This window comes from Cynocephalus volans, chromosome 3 (genome assembly GCF_027409185.1).
Source record: "Cynocephalus volans isolate mCynVol1 chromosome 3, mCynVol1.pri, whole genome shotgun sequence".
Lineage (NCBI taxonomy): Eukaryota > Metazoa > Chordata > Mammalia > Dermoptera > Cynocephalidae > Cynocephalus > Cynocephalus volans.
The window spans coordinates 103,434,129-103,454,889 of record NC_084462.1 but is presented as its reverse complement, the minus strand read 5'-3'; the positions used below and the strand labels follow the sequence as shown (position 1 = coordinate 103,454,889).

The following is a 20,761-nucleotide window of genomic DNA, read 5'->3' as shown; positions in this document are numbered from 1 at the left end:
TTTAAAAGAACAGATTAAGGAGGTACCTTTCTCTTATAGTGCAGGATTTGATTGTATGTGTTATATAAACACATACAATTAGCTCATGTCCTTCTCTGTATTTACATTTATGTTAATATATTAATGCACATTTAAATTATAAATTATATATTAATATACTGTTTGGAAGCTCTTTACAGTCCCAGTTTTTTTTTTCTTTTTGCTTATGGTAATTTATATGACTTGATAATTTTCCTTAATGAATATTCTCTGGGCAAAATAGCTTCTCCCTTTTTTTTCCTGACTTAACTAATGAATATTGATGGTGGATAATTTTCTAAATACAAAAACATAGAGTTTTTAAAAATTTTATTTTATTTTTATAGTGGTTATTGTGAAGATTTCAGATAAAGTAGAGTAAGGAACTTCATTTCAAATGAAGTAGAATAAGATTGGAATTTTAAGGCTAACTACAGCCGCCTGACCATGATTGAAATGTGATCAGAAGCTAATTTTTAGTATCATTGTTGTATTGACTGACACAATTCATAGCAATAGGATAAGGTGATTGCTTTTGTAAGGTGTGTGGTTTCAGAGCATGTGTCCTGCAGGACGTACTCTCTCTTTTCAGAAAAGTTTTAAATTTACAGAAAAATTGAGACTGGTATAGAGAGTTCCCATGTACCTGCCCCTAGTTTCCCCTATTATTAGCCTCTCATATTAGTATGCTACATTTGTTACAATTAATGAACCAATATTGGTACCGTATTAGTAACTAAAGTTCATACTTTATTCAAGTTCCCTTAGATTTTACGTAATGTCCTTTTCTGTTCTAGGATCTCACCCAGGGTATCCCCATTATGTTTAGTTGTCATGACTTCTTCGGTTCCTCTTGGCTGGGACAATTTCTCAGACTTTCCTTGATGACCTTGATAGTTTTGAGGAGTAGTGGCCAGGTGTATTGCAGGATGACCCTCTATCCACAGACTATCAACATAATTTGTCTCTGTGATGTTAACCTTGGTCACCTGGCTGAAGTAGTATTTGTCAGGTTCCCCCCATACTGTTACTCACTCCTTGTCCCCCTCCCTTTCCATACTGCACACTTTGCAAGGAAGTCACTTTGTGAAGCACTCTCCTTGAGGGTGGAATGTCTATTTAAATGATTTAGAATTCTTTTGCATGGAAGATTGTCCTACCCCATTTATTTATTTACTAAGTCATTTATACTAGTATGGACCCATGGATACTTATGTTATATTGTGTCCTATAATCCAACACTACTTTATTTTGTTGCTCAAATTATTCCATCTTAGGCCATTGGGAGCTCTTTAAGTTGGCTCCTGTGCTCCTTTGACAGACCTCCATCAATGTGTGTGTGTGTGTGTGTGTGTGTGTGTGCGTGTGTTTGGTGGGGGAGCAGGAGGAGTTAGATAAAAATAAGATGGGAAAATTCTTCATAATTGTTGAAGGAGGTTATAGGTACCTGGGGATTCATTGTAGTGTGAAGATTTTTTTTTATAATAAAAATATAAATTAAAAGGCAAAATGTGGTCTTTTAGTTACTTTTCTTCTCTAATAGAAAAGGACTAATTTGGCATTTGAAAATATTATTTATGAAATATAAATAATACTGTTTTGGGAATGGATTAATTACACTTTATTCATCTTTAAATTTATGATTTCACTTTTTATTGATTTCTTTTTTTCTTATTTTTTTGGTGGCTGGCCGGTACTGGGATCCAAACCCTTGACCTTGGTGTTATAACACTGTGCTCTAACCAACTAAGCTAACTGGCCGGACTTGTATTGATTTCTCTTTGATCTGTTATGACTAAGGATGAAGTGGATTTGAACATCAGGGGTTTGTTCTGAATTTGAAGATAATTATTTTAGTTGGGATCAAGGGTGAGGAAGATGGTCAGATTAAGCCATGCGTTTTTCATGTTTCTACAGGTCTGCCTTCTTATTACATTTGGGATAAAATCCAAATTCCTTAACATGCCTGGTAATGTCCTTTATGACCTGACTCCTGCATTCCTGTAGACCTCATTACTTTCCCTCTCCTCTTAGTTCAATCCAAGGTAGCCATGATACTGACTTTGTTTCTGATCCTTGAATGTGTCAGGATTGTTCTCTCCTGAGGGTCTGAGCACTTGGTGTCTGGAACATTTCTACCTCCAGATCCTTGCAAGGATTGTGCCATTATCCTGTCTGGTTCTTTGCTTAAATGTTATCTCCGCAGAGGTTTCTCTACAAAGGTAGCCCCATCATTCTCCATCCCTGTACCTACTTTATTTTGAAAGCATTTCTCACTACCTGAAATTGTGTTTTATGAATTTGTTCCAACATTACACATTTATTTGTTCATTTAGAATGCAAGCTCCACGAGGAGAGGGAATCTGTCTTGTTCACTGCTATGTTCTATGCACATTGACCAGTGTCTGGCATAGAATAGGCTCTCAGTAGATAGATACTTGTTATGTAATCGAATCATGGATTTTGTGTTTAAGCAAGAAATTACTTCCGATATTCTGGAAACATTTGCATTTATTTTCTGGTAGCAGGTTTTATGCTTTTCATATTACAAGTAAAAGCAGTGAAGGGAGGAGAGGTTTAGCATCTGAACCCAAATTCACTCTCTGGGCTCCTCTCTGTCCTCTATTTTGCCATCATTGAAAAGAGCCAGAATGAGTTTAAATGCCTCTGCCAAAGAAAGAGGCATCTTTCAGAATTTCTAACACAAACTCCCTTTCTTTGATGCCCTTAACAACCTGAAGGTTGTAGATTAGGTCTTTTTAGTACCAATTTGCATACCCACTGAACAGCTGTTTATGCTTAATATAGTTTACCTCCCATCTGGCCTCTTAAGCCTGGTGTGATTGAAGGGATAGCAAATGACAGAATACGACACTGTTCCAGGGGTCAGCTAGTTTTGTTTTTCTTTCCTTCCATCTTTTTTTAGGATACAAAATAAATAATGACACTTAAGAAGAGGATAAAAAATTGTGCACCGAATATCATGGTTTTATAAGAATCAGTGACCAGGTTTTCTCCACCCTGACAACATCATTAAGAGGAAGCTGAGAGATAGGCTGGGGCTTCAGTGCAGGTGTATGTAAGCTCTCGTTATGTGAAGTGGTCAAGAGAGATGCTGCCTCTGCACTAACATTAAGGTTGCTGGAGAGGACATGTTCAAGATGAAGTTAGCCCTCTACATGCTATTTCTCTCACTGATTGCAACTAAAATCCATGGACAAATTGCTTGAGAATCAGAAAAGTAAAGAAAAGCTGGCAGATTGAGAAATGAGTAAAAGCCTGGGAAGCGACTTGTATGGGTGTTTCTTGTTTTTTTCTCTCTGGCCTTAAGCCAAAGTCAGGCTCTTAGCAGAGCTGCTGCTGTGGTGCAGAGGTAGCTAAAATCCAAGAGAGATCTCATTTTTCTGGCCGGAAGACCAGGAAAATGTAAGCTGGAGAGTGTGGGGGGAATCTCTCCCTTTTTTGAATTCCATAGACAGACCCCTTGGAGAGTCAGGGTAGCTGGCGGTGCTGGCAGCTAAATTACAAGAGAAATCTCATCTTTCTGGCCAGAAGACCAGGAAAATGTAACCTGGAGGGCATGGGGGGAATCTCTCCCTTTTTAAAGTCCCGTGGACAGACCCCTTGGAGAGTCAGGGTAGCTTGCTGTGCTGGCAGCTAAATTCCAAGAGAAATCTCATCTTTCTGGCCAGAAGACCAGGAAAATGTAAGCTGGAGAGCATGGGGGGAATCTCTCCCTTTTTTGAATCACATGGACAGACCCCTTGGAGAGTCAGGGTAGCTGGCGGTGCTGGCAGTTAAAACGCCTCTAGAAATCCTGTCTTTCTGGTTGGGGGAACCTGGAAAATGGGCCCCAGCAGTCCAAAAAGTGTGGGAGAATGCCTGTTTTCATTTATCTCTTTGCTTTGTCCCGAGTGTGGCGCCAGAGAAACCCCCTCTCTGGGACAGAGGATTGGGAGAATCCTGGAGAGGAAAGATCTAGAGAAAGGGGATCCTCTCACTCTATATGAACTGGCCCAAGGTCTGGGCTCACTTTGAGCTGCACATGTGGGAGACAGACCTGAAGCAGAGCAGCAAAAGCTTCAAGAATCTAAGGGATATTGGAACCATCACCTACCTAACTTGCCATTTGAACCTAACCAGATTGATTGCCTGATAAATAAAATGGAACAAACAAAATCAACACTCTCCAGAGGATTTTAACAGGATCCAGAGTCTAAACAACTTGTTCAGAATGTTATTAATTGAAAATTCCACTATATATCAGGAAAATATAACCAATTTTTGAGGCAAAAAATAATTCCAAACTCAAGATGACCCAGACATTGGAATGGTCAGGCAGAGACTTAAAAGCCACTGTTATAATGTGCAACATGAGTTAAACAGTTTTAAATGAATGGAAGGACAGACCTTCTTTTACAAGAAAACGTAGGAGAAAATGTGACCTTGGTCAGGCAAAGATTTCTTAGATATGGCACCAAAAGCATGATCCATAAATGAAAAAAAGTAGATAAACTGGCCTTTCTGAATATTAGAAACTTCTGGGAAAGACACTGTTGAGAAGATGAAAAGACAAACCACAGACTGAAAAGACAAACCACAGACTGGGAGACAATATTTTCAAATCACATATCTAACAGTATTCAGAAAATACACAACATTTTTATAAAACTCAATAATAACAAAGTAAACAGTCTATTTAAAAAATGGGGAAAAGATTTGAAGAGTCCAAAGAAGATACGTGGATGGCAAATAAGCACGAGATGCTCAATATCATTTGTGGTTAGGGAAATGCAAATTAAAACCACATTGAGAAACTGTTATACATCTATTGGAATGGCTCATAAAAACCCCCAAACAATACCAAATCCTTACAGATTCTTATTAGGTTAAACATACATTTACCATGTGACCCAGCAATCCCACTTCTAGGTATACATTTACTTGAAAGAAATGAAAACTTGTCTGAATGTTAATAGTGGCTTTTTTCATTAATTGCCAAAAGCCAGAAAACAACCCAAAGATTCTTTAGTGAATGGATATACAAACTGGTATGTCTATGCAATGGAATACAACTTAGCAATAAAAAGGAATGAACTGCTGTTATTCACATCAACATGGATGAATCTCAGATGTACTATGTTGAGTGAAAGAAGCATAACTTGAAGGCTACATTTTATATGACTACATTTATATGACATTCTGTGAGAGGAAAGATAGGAATTGTAAACAGATCAGTGGTTGTCCGTGGTTGGAGGTGGGAGGCAAGATTAATTACAAAGGGGTGTCATGATGGAAATTTTTGGGGTGATGGGATTTTTGGGGTGTATCTTGATTGTGGTGGTGGTTACATGATTGTATTCGTTTGTGGATGCATGTCCAGAAATTTATCCATTTCCTCCAGATTTTCAAATTTGGCATATAGTTGTTTATAATAGTCTCTGATTCCTTGTATTTCCAAGGTATTGGTTGTAATATCTCCTTTTTTGTTTCTAATTTTTGTTATTTGTGTCTTCTCTCAGCCTAGCTTATGCCTTGTCAATTTTATTTATCTTCTTGGAAAACCATCTTTTTGTTTCATTGATCTTTTGTATCATTTTTTTGGGTTTCTATTTTATTTACTTCTGCCCTGATCTTACTTATGTATTTCTGTCTACTAACTTTGGGTTTGGACTGTTCTTGTTTTTCTAGTTCTTTAAGGTTAAATATTAGGTTGTTTACTTGCCATCTTTCCATTCTTCTGAAGTAAGCTTTTATTGTGATAAATTTCCCCCTTAGTTCTGCTTTTGTAGTATACTACAGGTTAAGTCATAGAATTTTTTGTTTTACTATATGTAAATTGAAAAAGTAATTATTGGGGGGTCATCTACTTATAATTTATTTTTATTTTTATTTTTTTGTGGCTGACAGGTACAGGGATTAAACCCTGGACCTTGATGTTATTAGCTCTAATCACGTTCTAACCAATTGAGCTAACTGGCCAGCCCATCTGCTTATAATTTTTATCAGATTCTAAAAAAGGTAAGTATTGTAGACTGAGAAGACTATTATTTTTCACACGGAATACTTTGGCACTTAGGGGGTAGATTATCAGCCCTTTTCAGGGGTGAAAGAGACAAGCATGTTCATGCAGCAGACTTATAAATCTGTGATTTCTTTTTTAAAGTGAATCATGCTGCAGATAAGTGCCTGGGTTGTACAAGCTTTTGAAATCTGCCACTCTGCATCAGCACTCTGTTCTTGCAGAATCTCAATCTTACTGCTTTTTGAGTGACTTCAGGACCATTAGATGTAAGAGGAATCTCCCTTTTTTTCTTTGACCTTTAATGCATCAAATTACTGTGGATAATAACTGAAGACTGGTCTTAGAGATTGTGTAGAAGGAAGCAAAATTTATGTTGCTGGTGATTGTGACATCTTTGAGACAGACCCCATTTCCCAGGGTCTTTTCCTGTCCCTTTTATTTTCTAGGTCTGTCTCTGAGATAGCCTGTTCAGAACTATCGTTATGATATACTCCAGATGTTTTCTTCTCTCCTTGTCATATTGTGGTAATGACAGTGTGTTACAGGAATTTCAAATCACCCCAATCTAGTCAATATTGCTTCTCTAGGAATCCCAACTGGGGCACTGTTTTGAGGCAGAGGAGACTTTTTGTGCTAAGCAACTTACAGGAAGATACAAGATTTTTTTTTTTTTTTTTTTTTTTTTTTGTGACCGTCCGCACCAGGCTCAGCCAGTGAGCGCACCGCACCGGCCATCCCTATATAGGATCCTCCCAGCGCTGCACTCTCCCGAGTGCGCCACGGGATCGAAGATACAAGATTTTTGTTCTGCCAAAGCTGGAGCTTGTGTCCTGATAGGATTGAGCTTTTTCAGTTTATTCCTCCTGAGAGTTTAGATTACAATTTTAAATTCACAGGCCTCCGTGTTAGAGGAAAGCAATACTAGAATTTAATTTGTACTTCTTCCCCCAAAGAGTATTTGGAGACTGTTGATGGGGATCTAAGAGAAGGTGGAATTAAATGTTGCTTTAAATTTCTATGAAGCAGACACGAATAATCTTACACTTATGCAAAAGATAGGGCACACATAATATTAATATGGCTAACTCCAGAAGAGTTTTACCGACATGCAGATACTCAGGTGTACATGTCCTGTGACCAGCTTCAAGGCCCTTAGCTTGTGAGCTTTACTATATAATCCTGATCCTGGGATTTGCATTTTGTCTTTATGGGTAGAGAGCTTGGAGAAAATCCACCTTTCTCTAATGCAAGGTAAAAGCTTTCTCCCTTCCTTAGGCATCTTTGCCCTTTCTTTAATTAAAAAAATTTCTTCCTAATGTTGGAAGAGCTTCCTAAAGGTCATACTTGAGAAGAGCTGCAGAAAGGTAATGCAGATTATAGTATTCTGTCCTGTTGTGGGGGAAATTCTCTTGAATCACTCTGCCTCTGAAAAATTCATTTTCTTATTTCTCAATTCTGGTTAAAGTTGTAGGGATTGAAAGGAAGGAGTTTTCGCTAATATGTAGCCAGGATGTCATTCATTTGATGGCTGAGGAGCAAGAGAAAACAGTTCAGCCAGAAAAGAAGAGCGTGCCAGCCTAGTGCCTTTCAAATGTCATGCATTGTGTGGCAAACGTAGGCTTCAAGTATAATGCATACATTTGTCTTCATCACAAACAATGCTGTCTTATTCTGGCTACAAAATACTTGCACTTGAAATCTCTAAATACGATTTTTGCAGTAGTTGTCATTTGATTTCTATGGTCTTTAAGGGAGCTGCTTACGGGAGTGCTATGGGTGCTCACTTCCCTTTCTCTTCCTGTTAATATTGTTGTGTGTAAGTGCTCTTGAAGATAAAGGAAAGATTTTAATATATATATATATATATATATATATATATATATATATATATATATATATGTAAAATCAGCTGGCCCACAAAAGAGAAAAGATATGTGTTTTATAGACTGTTCATCGGGAAAGAACTGAAAAGGAGGATAAATTCGAAAGAGGAGCTTCAAATGCTGGAAAGCTAGAGAAGGTAGAAGCATACATGAAATTTTTTAAGTGTCAGATAAAATACGTGCACAGAGAAAGCGACTCCTATTTATTGCTTTTATTTGTGACTTTCTACTATCAAGCCCTTTCTCCATGCTGTGAACCTTGCTGTTTTTAATGATTATTATAAATAGCTTTCAGTAAGTTTGTTTTTTTACAATTAATCTTATAGCTTTATTTCTTTATAATTTCTAGGTCAATATTCACATCTTTCTTTGTACTGAGCAAAGGTGCTGTTAGACTCAGTGAGTAAGTTTGAGTAAGAGATTTGTTTACTTGTATGGTTGGTAAGTGCTTGGGGTGGGTACAGGTCAAGCTAGGGCTAGGGCTCACAGACCCCTCAAGCCCGTTGTACAGACTGGGTCACAAACCCTTCAGCTCCACGAGCTAGGTAATAGGAAAAGATCCTGGGAGCCGTGGGTAAAAAATTAATAGGCTTTATTCAGAGCTAGGAGCAGCCACCCTAATAGCCGCCTGGAGCATCCCGAGAAGTAGGCAGGCAGTGTGGATCAGAGCTGTTAGTCCTTTATACTTAAGTCCATAACCCGGGACACCTGAGTCCCACATGCAATTAATTAGATAATAACCAAGGAACATCTGGGTGCATATGGATATTTACATCAAATGCTCAGCAAGACTCTGAACATCTGAGGGGCCCTGACCATTTTCCTATATTTTCCCAACAGTATATGACCTATTTCAACCATATTTCGTCTGTGTACACATAATTGATTATGTGCGAGTAAGGTCCTGTCTATCCACCAAGGCTTTGTTGAAATTAAATGAGATAATTGAATGAGAATGAGTTTTGCAGAGATATAAGATGGTGTCATCGATGTAGGAAGGGTAGTTTCACATATCACGAGGTAATTCTTGGATCATCAGTCTCTGGCTTGCTACATCTCTTGTGCCAATTAAATAGTCTTATAATTTTTCTCCACTGGTAGTCATGAGTTTTCAGCAGAATCTTTAGAAACTAAAAGATTTTAAACAGAGAATGGTTTTTTTTACTAAGATTTTGCTCAGTGATGAGACATTTGCAAAAGCACTGGATCGTATTTTAGATTTTCACTTTGCCTCTTGCCTTGGGCAAGTCCTTCTGTGAACCTCATCTCGTCCATAAGGCCTAGGGGCTTAAACTAGATTATCTACAAGGATGCTTTAAGAGAAGTAGTACTGTTTCAACCAAATTTCCAATTTGCTTCCTTGGATTTATATTGTGGAGCAAACTTGTAAAGGCATCAGTAAAAACGTCTATTCTAAAAGCAGAAAAGTAAGGATCTAGTAGTAAAATGTCTAGTTGGAGGCATGGAAAAGGGTAGATAGCTTTATTTAAAAAATCAAGAATCTATTAAACCTGTTGTGTTCATTGGATAAAGTACAATAGCGTACAAAAAACTAAGACATTGCAATTCTTGTTTTGTGAGTTTTGCTAGAATAAATAGTTGCCTGGGTAATGGAGTTTTTAATCGGTTTAGTAACTTATGCATACTGAAATCACTTATCTTGGCAATTGGCATCTTATTAGAATTCATAGCTACCCAGTAACAGAGACATTACATGAAAAATTTTAAGTGATAGACATTTCAAAACAGCTGTTGAGAAGGAACTTCTTTTGGGGAAGCTGCTTTACTTTATTGGAACAAATGTGAGATATCTGTGGTGTTTAAAATGGCATGGTGGTGGCTGCTTTGCTTTGTCTCATTTTGTAGGGAGAGTTAAGCCCTCAGTTTTAGGCTTTTTGATGAATTATTAATAGGGGGACTGAGTGGGTAGATTTGGGACTGGTGGGTAGGTTCACGGTAGGAGAGAAGACTGACAAATCACATTATTTTGATAAAACTAAGAGATTATTTAGAAGGCAGTGTTTTAGAACTCTGAATGTAAGGAAGAAACAACCCTTTTGTCTTTGACAAAACACCTATGCTATTTTAAAATGGAACCTCTCACCAGAGGATGGAATTCTCTTATCTGTGTACTGTATTCTAATTGTTTCTACTTTGTTACATGCTGCATAGCATACATGCATGCAGAGACTTGGGTTTGATGGAGAAAAGTTTGATTGGATCGAAACGTCCTTTAGAAATGTTTTGTAAAAGATTCACGTTACATTTTGTATCCCAGGAGAAAAATACTGCTTAGATATTTTTGACTGAAGTGCATTATGAAAGGAAAGGCAGAAACTTGTAAAAGCAAAGAGACCACTACATGCAAAGAATCAAGTAATATAGGAAGGAGGTAATTCACCATATGACACAGATGAATACCCATCAGAGCCTGCCTCAGTGGCTATTATTATTATAAGTTGGCTACATAATATGTTTTTTGAAATCTGTTGTATTTTGTTGATCTGATAGTGCCATGCACTTCATTCTGAAAAAGAACCTAGGAAATAGAAATTTCTTTCCAGTTTTATATCCACATAGTGGTTACTGTTCAGATATGAGGGTGCACAGTTACAAGGAAAGTTAGAGTGTCTGAGGAACGAGGAATGGAGAGAACAGCTGTACTGTTTCAGATTCTTAACTCTGCTGACAAATGGTAATTGCTCTTTCATGTCTCTCATTTTTATCTAACTCTCAAACAAAATAACAGCTATGAGAAAGATGTAAGAACTTGGACAAGGCAAGGGATGGAGTGTGATCCCTGTGAGATGTGTCATTGAACAGCAGCTTTGAGGGCTGGTTTACCTTTTTCTCTGTTCTCAGATTCTTTCCACCCCACTTTTTTTTTTCTATGTATTGATGTTTTTGAGCAAGACTGAGACTTAACAACTGTTCTTTTTTAATCCTTTGCCCTTAAAGACAGGGTAGAATTTCTTGTTTGAAATTTGCGTTATAATAATACATTTTTGGGTGCTTTGGAATTTATTATAAAAACGCTGTTATCCTTATAACAACAACTTTGTATAGGATAGGACCGTGATCCCTTGTGGTTGCTCATTTGCATGTGAAGTCAGTTTTCCCGAACTTTTAAAACAGAAGGTGCTGTTAAGGATAGCTTCTCAGACTTCGTGGCTCTAGAGCATCCTCTTCTGCTGTTTTGAAGTGTATAAAAATATGGACCTTACCTCTCGAATGTGACAACGCCCCGCTTTCCCCCAAATCTGGCCATTCTTTCTCCTCTGTATTTATTATCCCTATTCTATTCAATTTGTATTCTACACCCACCAGCTTCTCTTCAGAGTGGGGTTTTGTCTGGCAAAGGAACTTTGGTTAGTTTTGAGAGTTCACAGGGCCCAGATATGCTCAGCCCCTCAGTCTCTGCAGCGAATTCCTTATAGATGGGCCTGCCGAGCTTTCCAGTGAGTAGCTGTTGTACATTCTGGGTGCTCAGGCCCGTCAGAGGTGCCATCACTTCTCTCTGCTGCTGCTCATGGGTGCTGGTGCCTACCTTTCAGGTGATGATTTCTTCCTAGCTGCTCATATTTGGGACTTTGTTACTTAGGTTTTTCTGGGTGTTTTCCATGCATTTTTGATTTGCTATCTTAGGTGCTCTGTGTGTTTTTTATGGAGGGATTTTGAAAAACTAAAAAACTGTGCACTACTGTTACTGTCTTCCTAGAGTCCTCAAACTTGATTTTCTTTTTCAAACTTTCCCATTGGCCTCCCTGGGTTTTGTTTTGAATGTCTATTGTCCCTCAGCTAATATGTTCCCTTGCTAATATCCAGGCAGTGGGTATTGAGGGTTCCCTCTGTTCTCCTGGAGCCTGGGAACTGTTTTCCAGCAGGAGAGAGCAGCTGTTTCCTCCACTAGACTAATCTCAGGCCATGGGTCCAAGGTTAGAGCTGAATTGTCTCTTGAACAATCCAGTGTGACTGGTGTCCTTATAAGACGAGAAGACACACACACACATGAGAGAGAGAGAGAGAGAGAGAGAGAGAGAGAGAGAGAGAGAGAGAAAGAGAGGAATATGCCATGAGAAAATAGAGGCAGAGATTGGAGTGATATGTCTACAAGCCAAGGAATGCCAAGGATTGCTGGCAACCACCAGAAGCTTAGGAGAGAGTGATGCATCAGATTCTCCCTCAGAACTTCTGGAAGGAACCAACCTTGCCAACACCTGGATTTCAGATTTCTAGCCTCCAGAACTGTGAGAGAAGAAAACTTCTGTCATTATAAGCCACCTAGTTTGTGATACTCTGTTATGGCACTCTAGAAAGCTAACATGGATTTTGATACCAGGAAGTGGGGTGCTGCTGTAACAAATAGATAAAAATGTGGCAGTGGCTTTGGAATTGTGCAATAGGTAGAGGCTGGAAGAATTTTGAGGTGCATGCTGGAAGAAACCTAGATTGCCTTGAAGACACTTGTTAGAAATATGGACATTAAAGGCAATTTCAGAGGGCTGGCTGGTTAACTCACTTGGTTAGATCCTGGTGTTAAAACTCTAAGGTTAAGGGTTCAGATCCCCATACTGGCTAGCCATCCCCACCCCACACCCCACAAAAAGGCAATTCTGGGTAGGTCTCGGATGGAAATGGGGAACATGTTACTGGACACTGCAGGGAAAACAAGCCTTTTTAGAAAGTGACAGAGAACTTGGCTGAATTATGTTCAACCATGCAGTGCTAGTGTGTGTGTGTATAAAGGGTTGTTGGCTGTTCTGTTTTGAGAATGAAATAGAGTTGTCATGTCAGTCCCTATTGTTGGGATGTTAATTAGCTCATCTTTATCATTATTTTTTGCTATTTTCTTTCATATATAACAATTTTAATACTGTTACTTGAGGTGAACTAGGAAGTGGTAAGAGAAAAATTCTGTACTCTGCTAGCTATGCTGGTAAATAGTTTGACAAGGAAAGCAGTTGTAATTATTGATTATGGTGACATTTTAAGATCTTTGTAGGGCTGGCTGGTTGCTCACTTGGTTAGAGTGCAGTGTTGTTAACACCAAGATCAAGGGTTCAGATCCCTGGACTGGCCAGCTGTGGATTTAATGGGTGTGAATCTCATTTATCTACTCAATTGAATGTAGGTTTCATTCCTTATGGTGATATGGTGCTTTCTTCAATAGTTTCAGAGTAGCCTTTTATTACCTGGAACATGAGTAAAACATAATGTTACCTTTTTTTACTTTTGAGGAGCAAACTGATAGTTTGACTAAAAGTCTCAAGATTGATCACATATGTATATGAATGTGTACAGATGTCAGGTTCCATGTGTTTTGCCCTAGCTCTCCTTCCTGGAGAGTGTTAGGTTGTTGTCAACTTTGAGTAGTCATCTATGCAGTAATTTTTCTCGTTTCCATTCTGCCAGTTAGGTGAAATCAAATTGACCCTTGCCTATTGGAAGAACTGTGAAACATTTAAACTACGCTTTTCAGTTGGGAATCCCAATTTGTTTTAAGTGGATTTTTGTGTGTGTGTTGTTGTGCAAGATAATAGCTCAGCAGCAGTTTGATCGCATGACAGATCTCTAGCTTGTTAACCTAATTGGGTTCCTGTTACTTAATTGTGACTACTATCAAGGTATGATATATTACAGTGAAAATTACCAGGCTAATTTTGTAATAATGTTAACATAAAGATGATACCTCTACATTTACAGTTTTAACATTGCTTTCATTGATACATATGATGTTTTTGCCTCTCCATCTTGAGGCTTTGCATGTTTTAATTTTGTTCCAGATCTTTGCATAATGAACCAAATATTAAATCTCTAGGAGTTTTAAAGGTACACCTTTCTCTAAGTTACATCAAATGTCTTCTAAACTTTATTACTTCTTAATACTCTTTTGTGATGGAGGCTAATGACAACTCTTCTGTGTATTTGGGTAAGAGTAATGAGATCTTTGTTCATGATTCCTCTAATTTGGGGATTAGTGAGTCATTCATCTGCAGGAAGCCCAGCCTATTATAAACATTTGGTAGATATTAAGTGATAGTGATTGCAGGGCTGTTAATTCTATCTAGGTCTCCTGCCTTCTATTACAGTGCTGTTTTCCTGCATTGATAGTTCCTCAGGTGATTCAGATCATAATCCTTTTTCAATCAAGATAATTATTTTGCCCAGGTGTACATTTTTGTCATGTATTATAGCTATGTTCAGAGGTTTTGTATTAACTGGACTCTGTTTACTCATTGGGCCAACAAAAGAATATTGGATTTTCCTAGATTAAAAACCCTGCTAGTATTTTCAGCTCTAGTTCTATCCCCCAAATTCTTATCAGTTACAAAGCTATTTTCTTTAGAATGTTTCTGTATTTTATTTATATAGCAGAACTCATTTGATCACATACCTTTAATCTGCTAGCATCTTTTGGTTCTGAGAAACTTGCAGGAATGGCAGAAAATCTCTAGGTTTCAGGCAATCTTTGCAGTCCCTAGGTTATAATGTAGATTGTCATCTTTTTGTTTTGACAGGGAGGCTTATCATGATATTTGAAGACTGAAAGTGATCTTGAAAGGCCAATTAGTCCATTATTTCATGAAGTACGAAACTTGATTTAAGTGAGCATTATTGACTAGTAGTGGTAAATTTGTTAGGTGAATGGTTGATGGGGAACTAGAAATTTACAGTGGACCAAAATAACACCACACAGATAATTTCCTAGATGAAGGGGAGAAGATACATATCTGTACAGTGAGTGGCTCACCCAAACCCTTTGGCCACTCTTAGTATCACTTATGTTGGCTCAGTCATTTATCTGTTATTTGATGTTGTGTAACATACGGTTCAGAGCACCATCTGTGATGTATTTTAACTAAAAAATATTTAACTTCACTCCATTGAGCATTTAGATTTTTAGATTAGTGTATAGGTGATATTGGAGATAAAAAAAAAATCTGTAAATAGTATCATGAGGAAACAGCCAGACAGAAGATGAATTCTTCTGCACTCTCTTGGCCTGGCCTTGTCAATAAATCATTGTTGCAAAAATAGAGATTGTGCTAGATTAAAGAAGACTTAAGGGACAAACAGACACAATGCATGGTCCTGAACTGGATAGTGGCTTGGAAAACCAGCTGTAAAGGAAATTTTGGGGGTCAGTTAGGGAAATTTGGAAGTAGTCTGGGTCTTATACGATGAAATGGAGGTGAAGAATATTGATTTTTTAAAAATCTAGTTACCAAAAAAAAAAAAAAGTATATATAAATACTTTTCTATACAGTCTTCCCTTGGTATCCATAGGGGATTGGTTCCAGGACCTCCATGTATGCCAAAATCCATGGATATTCTGGTACTATAGTTGGTCCTACTGAACCCACGGATATGAAAAGTTGACCCTCTGTATATGTGGGTACCACATCCACAAATACTGTATTTTTGATCCATGGCTGCTTGAAAAAAAGAAAATCCCTGTGTAAGTGGACTGGCACAGTTCAAACCTGTATTGTTTAGAGGATCAACGGTATATAGAAAAAGATCTGGAAGTATGTGCATTAAGCTGTTAGTGGTAGTTAATGTGAACGTGGAGTTTTTATTTTAGTTTTGCTTGTCTTTCCCTCCTAGTTTTCTGTAAAGTACATTGTCTTGTTTCTGTATTAATAAAAGCTTATTTTTTTAAAAAAAAAGTCCATACTGATCCAGCCTGTACAGATGGGTTGTTTTAATACATTTCACTAGTTTTTTTCCTAGATTAGGATTTTATAATCTTTGGGACACTTCTTTGAATTGTGTCTTTAGATTCTACATGCATCTCTCTTTTTTAAAATTTAATTTTATTGTGGAAATTTTTAAACATTCAAAAGTACATAGAATAATACTTGTATAATGAATTTCCGTTTACCTATCATCCAGCTTTAGCAATTATCAATTTTGTACAGTTAATTTCATTTCTACCTACTGTTACTCTGTACCCACTATTGTGAAGCAAATCCTACTTGTCATATCTTTTCATCCATAAATAGTTCAATATTTATATGTAAAAGATAACGTTAAAAAAATCACAATACCAGTATCATTCTAAAACAAAATTAACAGTATTTCCTTAATATAATAAAATATACAGTCATTGTTCATATTTCCCCAATTGTCTCATAGTGATAATTTTCTTTGGTTAGATCATCTGAATCAGGGTACAAATAAATTCCCTACATTACAACTGGTTATGTATCCATTAAGCTGTTTTGACCTATAGGTTTCTCACTCCTCCTGTGCCATTTTTTTTCTTGCAATTTATTTGTTGAAGAAACTGGGCCCTTCATCTTCTAGTTTCACACAATCTGCATTTTTCAGCATGCTCTCTTAACCTTTTAATGCCCAAGACTGGAAACTGTTCTCTAGAATGCATCTGAGCAGGGTCCCTGTTTAAAACTTGTAAAATATATTTATGGAGTGTGTTTGTAAAATCTGTAAATTGAAAGGGAGAGTTTATTTCTATCCTGAAGTCCTTTCAGTTTGAGACTCTTGCACTCATTTCTCCTACATAGATGAAACAACTATTGAAAAGATACAGAGATAGATTTTAGAGAGAGCAGTTACACAAATATTTAGGCAGGAACTTGCCAGATTTCCTTTTCTTTTTTTTTTTTTTTTTTCAGATTTCCTTTTCTTAGCTTAGTCCATAAATTTGTTTTTTATTGTTATACCTGTGTACTATTTTTTTGTTTGTTTTATTTTACCATGAAGACTACTGAGGTCAAGATTTCCACTGACTGCTTATTGATTTGTCTGTAATGATTGCAGGTTGAAGATGACAGTGACGCAGAGACCTATGGAGAGGAGAATGATGAACAGGGAAATTATTCTAAAAGAAAGATTGTCTCTAACTGGGATCGATATCAAGATATTGAAAAAGAAGTCAATAATGAAAGTGGAGAATCACAGAGGGGGACAGATTTCAGTGTTCTCCTTAGCTCTGCAGGTATGAATTCCAGTTGCATGCATGCTGCTTAGTGCTATGAAAGTAGCATAGACGTTTTTATTTATGATACTTTTTAAATTGCATTTTTATAACTAGCAATTCCTCTTTTGTTCTTTGAATCTTCAATTCACGTAAAGGACAATGTTTTGAATGTTCTGATGGTTTGCAAGGGAAAAAATGATGTTTCTTTGAGAGGAAGTCAGGGTTTCCATGTACTGATGTAGAGTAACTAAGGTCTCTTAGATGGATAAAAGGCTTCACATGAGTGGAAAATGCTGAATTCTAAATTTGTTAGTCTGAGAAACAAGTGTTTCCTTTGATTTTAGAGGAATCAGTACTTATGTTTCTATGAAGCTTTATAAAGGTTCTAGAATGTGTTCTTTTTTATCCTTTTTTTTATAGCCAGGAATATGTACATTAGTGTATATGTTCATATTAGAGCCATATGCACCTGAACACCAAAACTTTTTTTTTTTGCTTTTGGATAGTCTTCTCTGTCAAGGTAAAAACCCATCCCTTCCATGACCAGCTGTTGTTTAAGACTGACTACACCTTGAATGATGTGAAGCTGAAGAGCAGTAACAGGAAATAATGGAGGAGGGAGGGCTGGGTGTACACATGGCTACTCCCTACTAGGGTGTGGCATAACAATTTGAAGGGTAAATGAAGGTTAGATTAGTGGTTGCCATGGGTTGGGGACGGGAGGGTGGGAGGTGGATGTCATTATAAAATGGCAACATGATGGATCTGTGTGGTACTGATACTGTTCAGCATCTTGACTGTCATGGCAGATAGACAAACTTAAGCAAGTGATAAAATTGTAGAATTTAATATACCCACACATGCACACAAATGAGTGAATAAAACTGGGACAATCTGAGGAAGATTGGTGGATTGTATCAATGTCAATATGTCACTATTCTGGTTGTGATATTATATCATGGTTTTACAAAAAGTTAACAATGGGAGAAACAGGGCAAAGTGTATAAGAGATCTCTCTGTATTATTCTGCACAATGGTATGAGAACCCACAATTACTTCAATAAAAATAAAAGATTTAAAGGATGAAGATGTGAGGAGCAGAGAACTAAAACAAAAACAATATTTCAGAGTTTGTTTTGAATTCTCTCTTCCCCACAATTTTTATGTTGTTGAGTTCTGCCTTTCTTTTTTTTCATCTGCATCCGTTTCTGAGTGCCTACTCCAGATTAAGAATCATAAAATGATGCATTCTCTTCCAACTTAATAGAATAAGCCTTAGTAGAAAAGAAGTGGAGAAAGTATTAAAGCAAGATTCAGTCGTGTCATTATAATGATCCACACAGCATAACCCCGTTGGATATAGGTTTGCAGATGGCATTCAATGCATTGACTGTTCAAGGACTGATAACCCTACATAATTTTGCCGAATAAGTATTTTCTTCTTACCTGCATGTTGGTTAGTTATGGGTTTGTAAGCACTTTTCTTCAAGGTGGGAGAAAGGGAATGAAAGTAAAATGTGAGTTGGTTAGTTTCAATTCTTATCAGCTGTTCTACTAAAAAATCTAGGAGGAGAAAATTGAAGTAACGTGATGAAATTAACTTGTGCACTGCATGTGGATTTAATTCAATTAATTGTGTAGTCAGTTACCAGGACAGTATTTGGCAATTGGAGATATTGCATAAGTGTTTCAAGGGAGTTAAAAATTCTAGTCTAACCCGGCAGGTGTGTCCAATGGCTTATGATTTTCGTTTTTTTTATTTTAGCATTTTATTTATAATTTAAAACTTGACATGGTTTCTTTTCTATGCATTTTTCTTGTAGTCTGTCTTTGCCTACTGATTTCTTATGGGGTTTATTAATCTGTGATTGGTTTTTTGGGAGATCGCAACTGTTGTATCTTTTGATATGTGCTTACATTTCTTCCCTACTCTGCTACTGAATTGTCAAGTTCTTCTCACTGTAGCATAAACCTGAAAAGAGGTGACATGCTTTCTTTATACATGTTGCAGTAGGACTATATTGGTTTACTATTGAGAGGTAGAGTTCATTCTCTGATCATAAAATATTGAGTATACTTTAGATACGCTGACGGTATTCCTTGGAATGATTCTGACTTTTAGTATACTGTCCTTGTTTGTACAAATAAATGCAGAACCCTCCCCAAATATTGCTGGTTTCTTAGGTGTGCACATTATAAATTTTCTAGATATTGCCAAATTGCTCTCCAAAGTAGAGATGAGCTAGAGGTCCAATGTTCCCCATCTCTGCCAATATGTGGTACTTTTACACTTTTTAATTGCGACCAGTTGATTGAATGGTATCTAGATGTGATTCGTTCAATAAATATTTAAGTGCCCACTGTTTCCAGGTACTGTTTTAGAGGCTGCGGATATGGCAGTGGGCAGAATAGACAAAAACACCTGCCTCACGGAGTCGACATTCTAGAGGGTGGAGATAAACAATAAAGAAAAGGAAAGTATTAAAATGTTAAATGGTGGTAATTACTTAGGATAGAAATAAAGTGGGGAGGTGCTGTTCCAGTTTTAGAAAGAGTGGCCAGAGAAGGTCTTACTGAGAATGTGACAGTTGGTCGAAGACCTAAGGAAGGTGAGGGAGCCAGCATTGAGGATACCTGCAGGAAGAGTGTTCCAGGCAAAGGAATAGCCAGTTCCACGGGTTTGAGATAGGAGCATGGGGAACAGCAGAACAGCAAGAAAGGCCAGCACAGCAGAAGCAGAATGAGCAGGCAGGCATGAAGAGCATTACATGGCCAGACCATGTGGAGACTTGTAGACTGTTGTAAAGATGTTGGCTTTTACTGAGATGAGAACTCAATGGAAGATTTTGTAGAGAGGAGTGATTTCCACCATGTTTCCACAGGATTGCTTGGCTGTTTTAGAATGAACTAAAGAAAGGCAATAGTTAGGAGGCTATTGCAATAATCCAGGCAAGCAACCATGGTGGCTGGGGCCAGGGTGATAGCAGTGGAAGTGGGGAAACATGGTTGGATTCTGGATCTGTGTTGAGGGAAGAGCAGAGAGGACCTGTGAATGTGAGTACGAGACAAAAAGATATACAAGGATGATGTCAGGCTTTTGGCCTGAACAGTCAGAAGAAAGGAGTTGCCATTAACTGAGATGAGTAAGCTCCAGGAGGTGTTCAGATGCCAGTTAGACATCTATGTCAGAGTTGCTGTAGGAAATAGATGGCATGCTCGATATAATTAGAAGGAAGTTTTGACAAAGGAACATTTACAAAGGTATTAGAAGGACAGAGGAAAAGCACAATGATGGTGCAGTGTCAGGAGGGCAGGTAACAGTAGAGATATTACCACTCCTAGTTACTAGAACTTTGAAGGGGAGATTCATATAGAGTTTACCTTGAGAGGAAGACTTGCCTTTGGTCAAGGGACACAGCTAGTGAAGGTGACACCACATGGAGAGTTAGAGGAATAAACATTCTGGCCATACTGTCTTTTTCTCCTCCAGTCTTCTGCCAGGACTTCCATGAGCATAACTTACTGGAAGCCAGAAGACAAGGGAAGCCTGTTGCTGTGATCCATATAGGGATCCTCCCAGAGCAGAACAGAGTGGACAAGGGTTGAGGGTCAATCTGGAGTGGCAAATGGAAGAGACTCAGGGCAACAGCCAACAGGAGATACTGAGCAGGCTGTTGGGGTGGGGTACAGGTCTGGGCTGGAGATACGCAATCGGTTGATGCCAGCCCATAGATGATATTTAAAGTCCTGAGAATATATGAGGTGACTGTGGGACTTATTAGTTAGAAAAGTACTGAACCCTGAGCCCTGGGCAGCACAGTGCCTAGAGATTATGGAAGTGAGAAGAATCCTGCAAAGGAGACTGAGCATGAGTGGTAGGAAGAAAAACCT

The 20,761-nt window shown here is 37.8% G+C and overlaps 1 protein-coding gene across 1 annotated transcript in view; it reads left to right on the top strand.

Moving 5' to 3' along the window:
• AVEN (apoptosis and caspase activation inhibitor) overlaps positions 1-20,761 on the top strand; it is a 165,117-nt gene that overhangs the window by 17,307 nt on the left and 127,049 nt on the right. Inside the window, exon 2 of the mRNA XM_063091475.1 lies at positions 16,711-16,888. Within this exon, the coding sequence (XP_062947545.1) occupies positions 16,711-16,888 (178 nt within the window). The remainder of the gene's footprint in view (positions 1-16,710; positions 16,889-20,761) is intronic.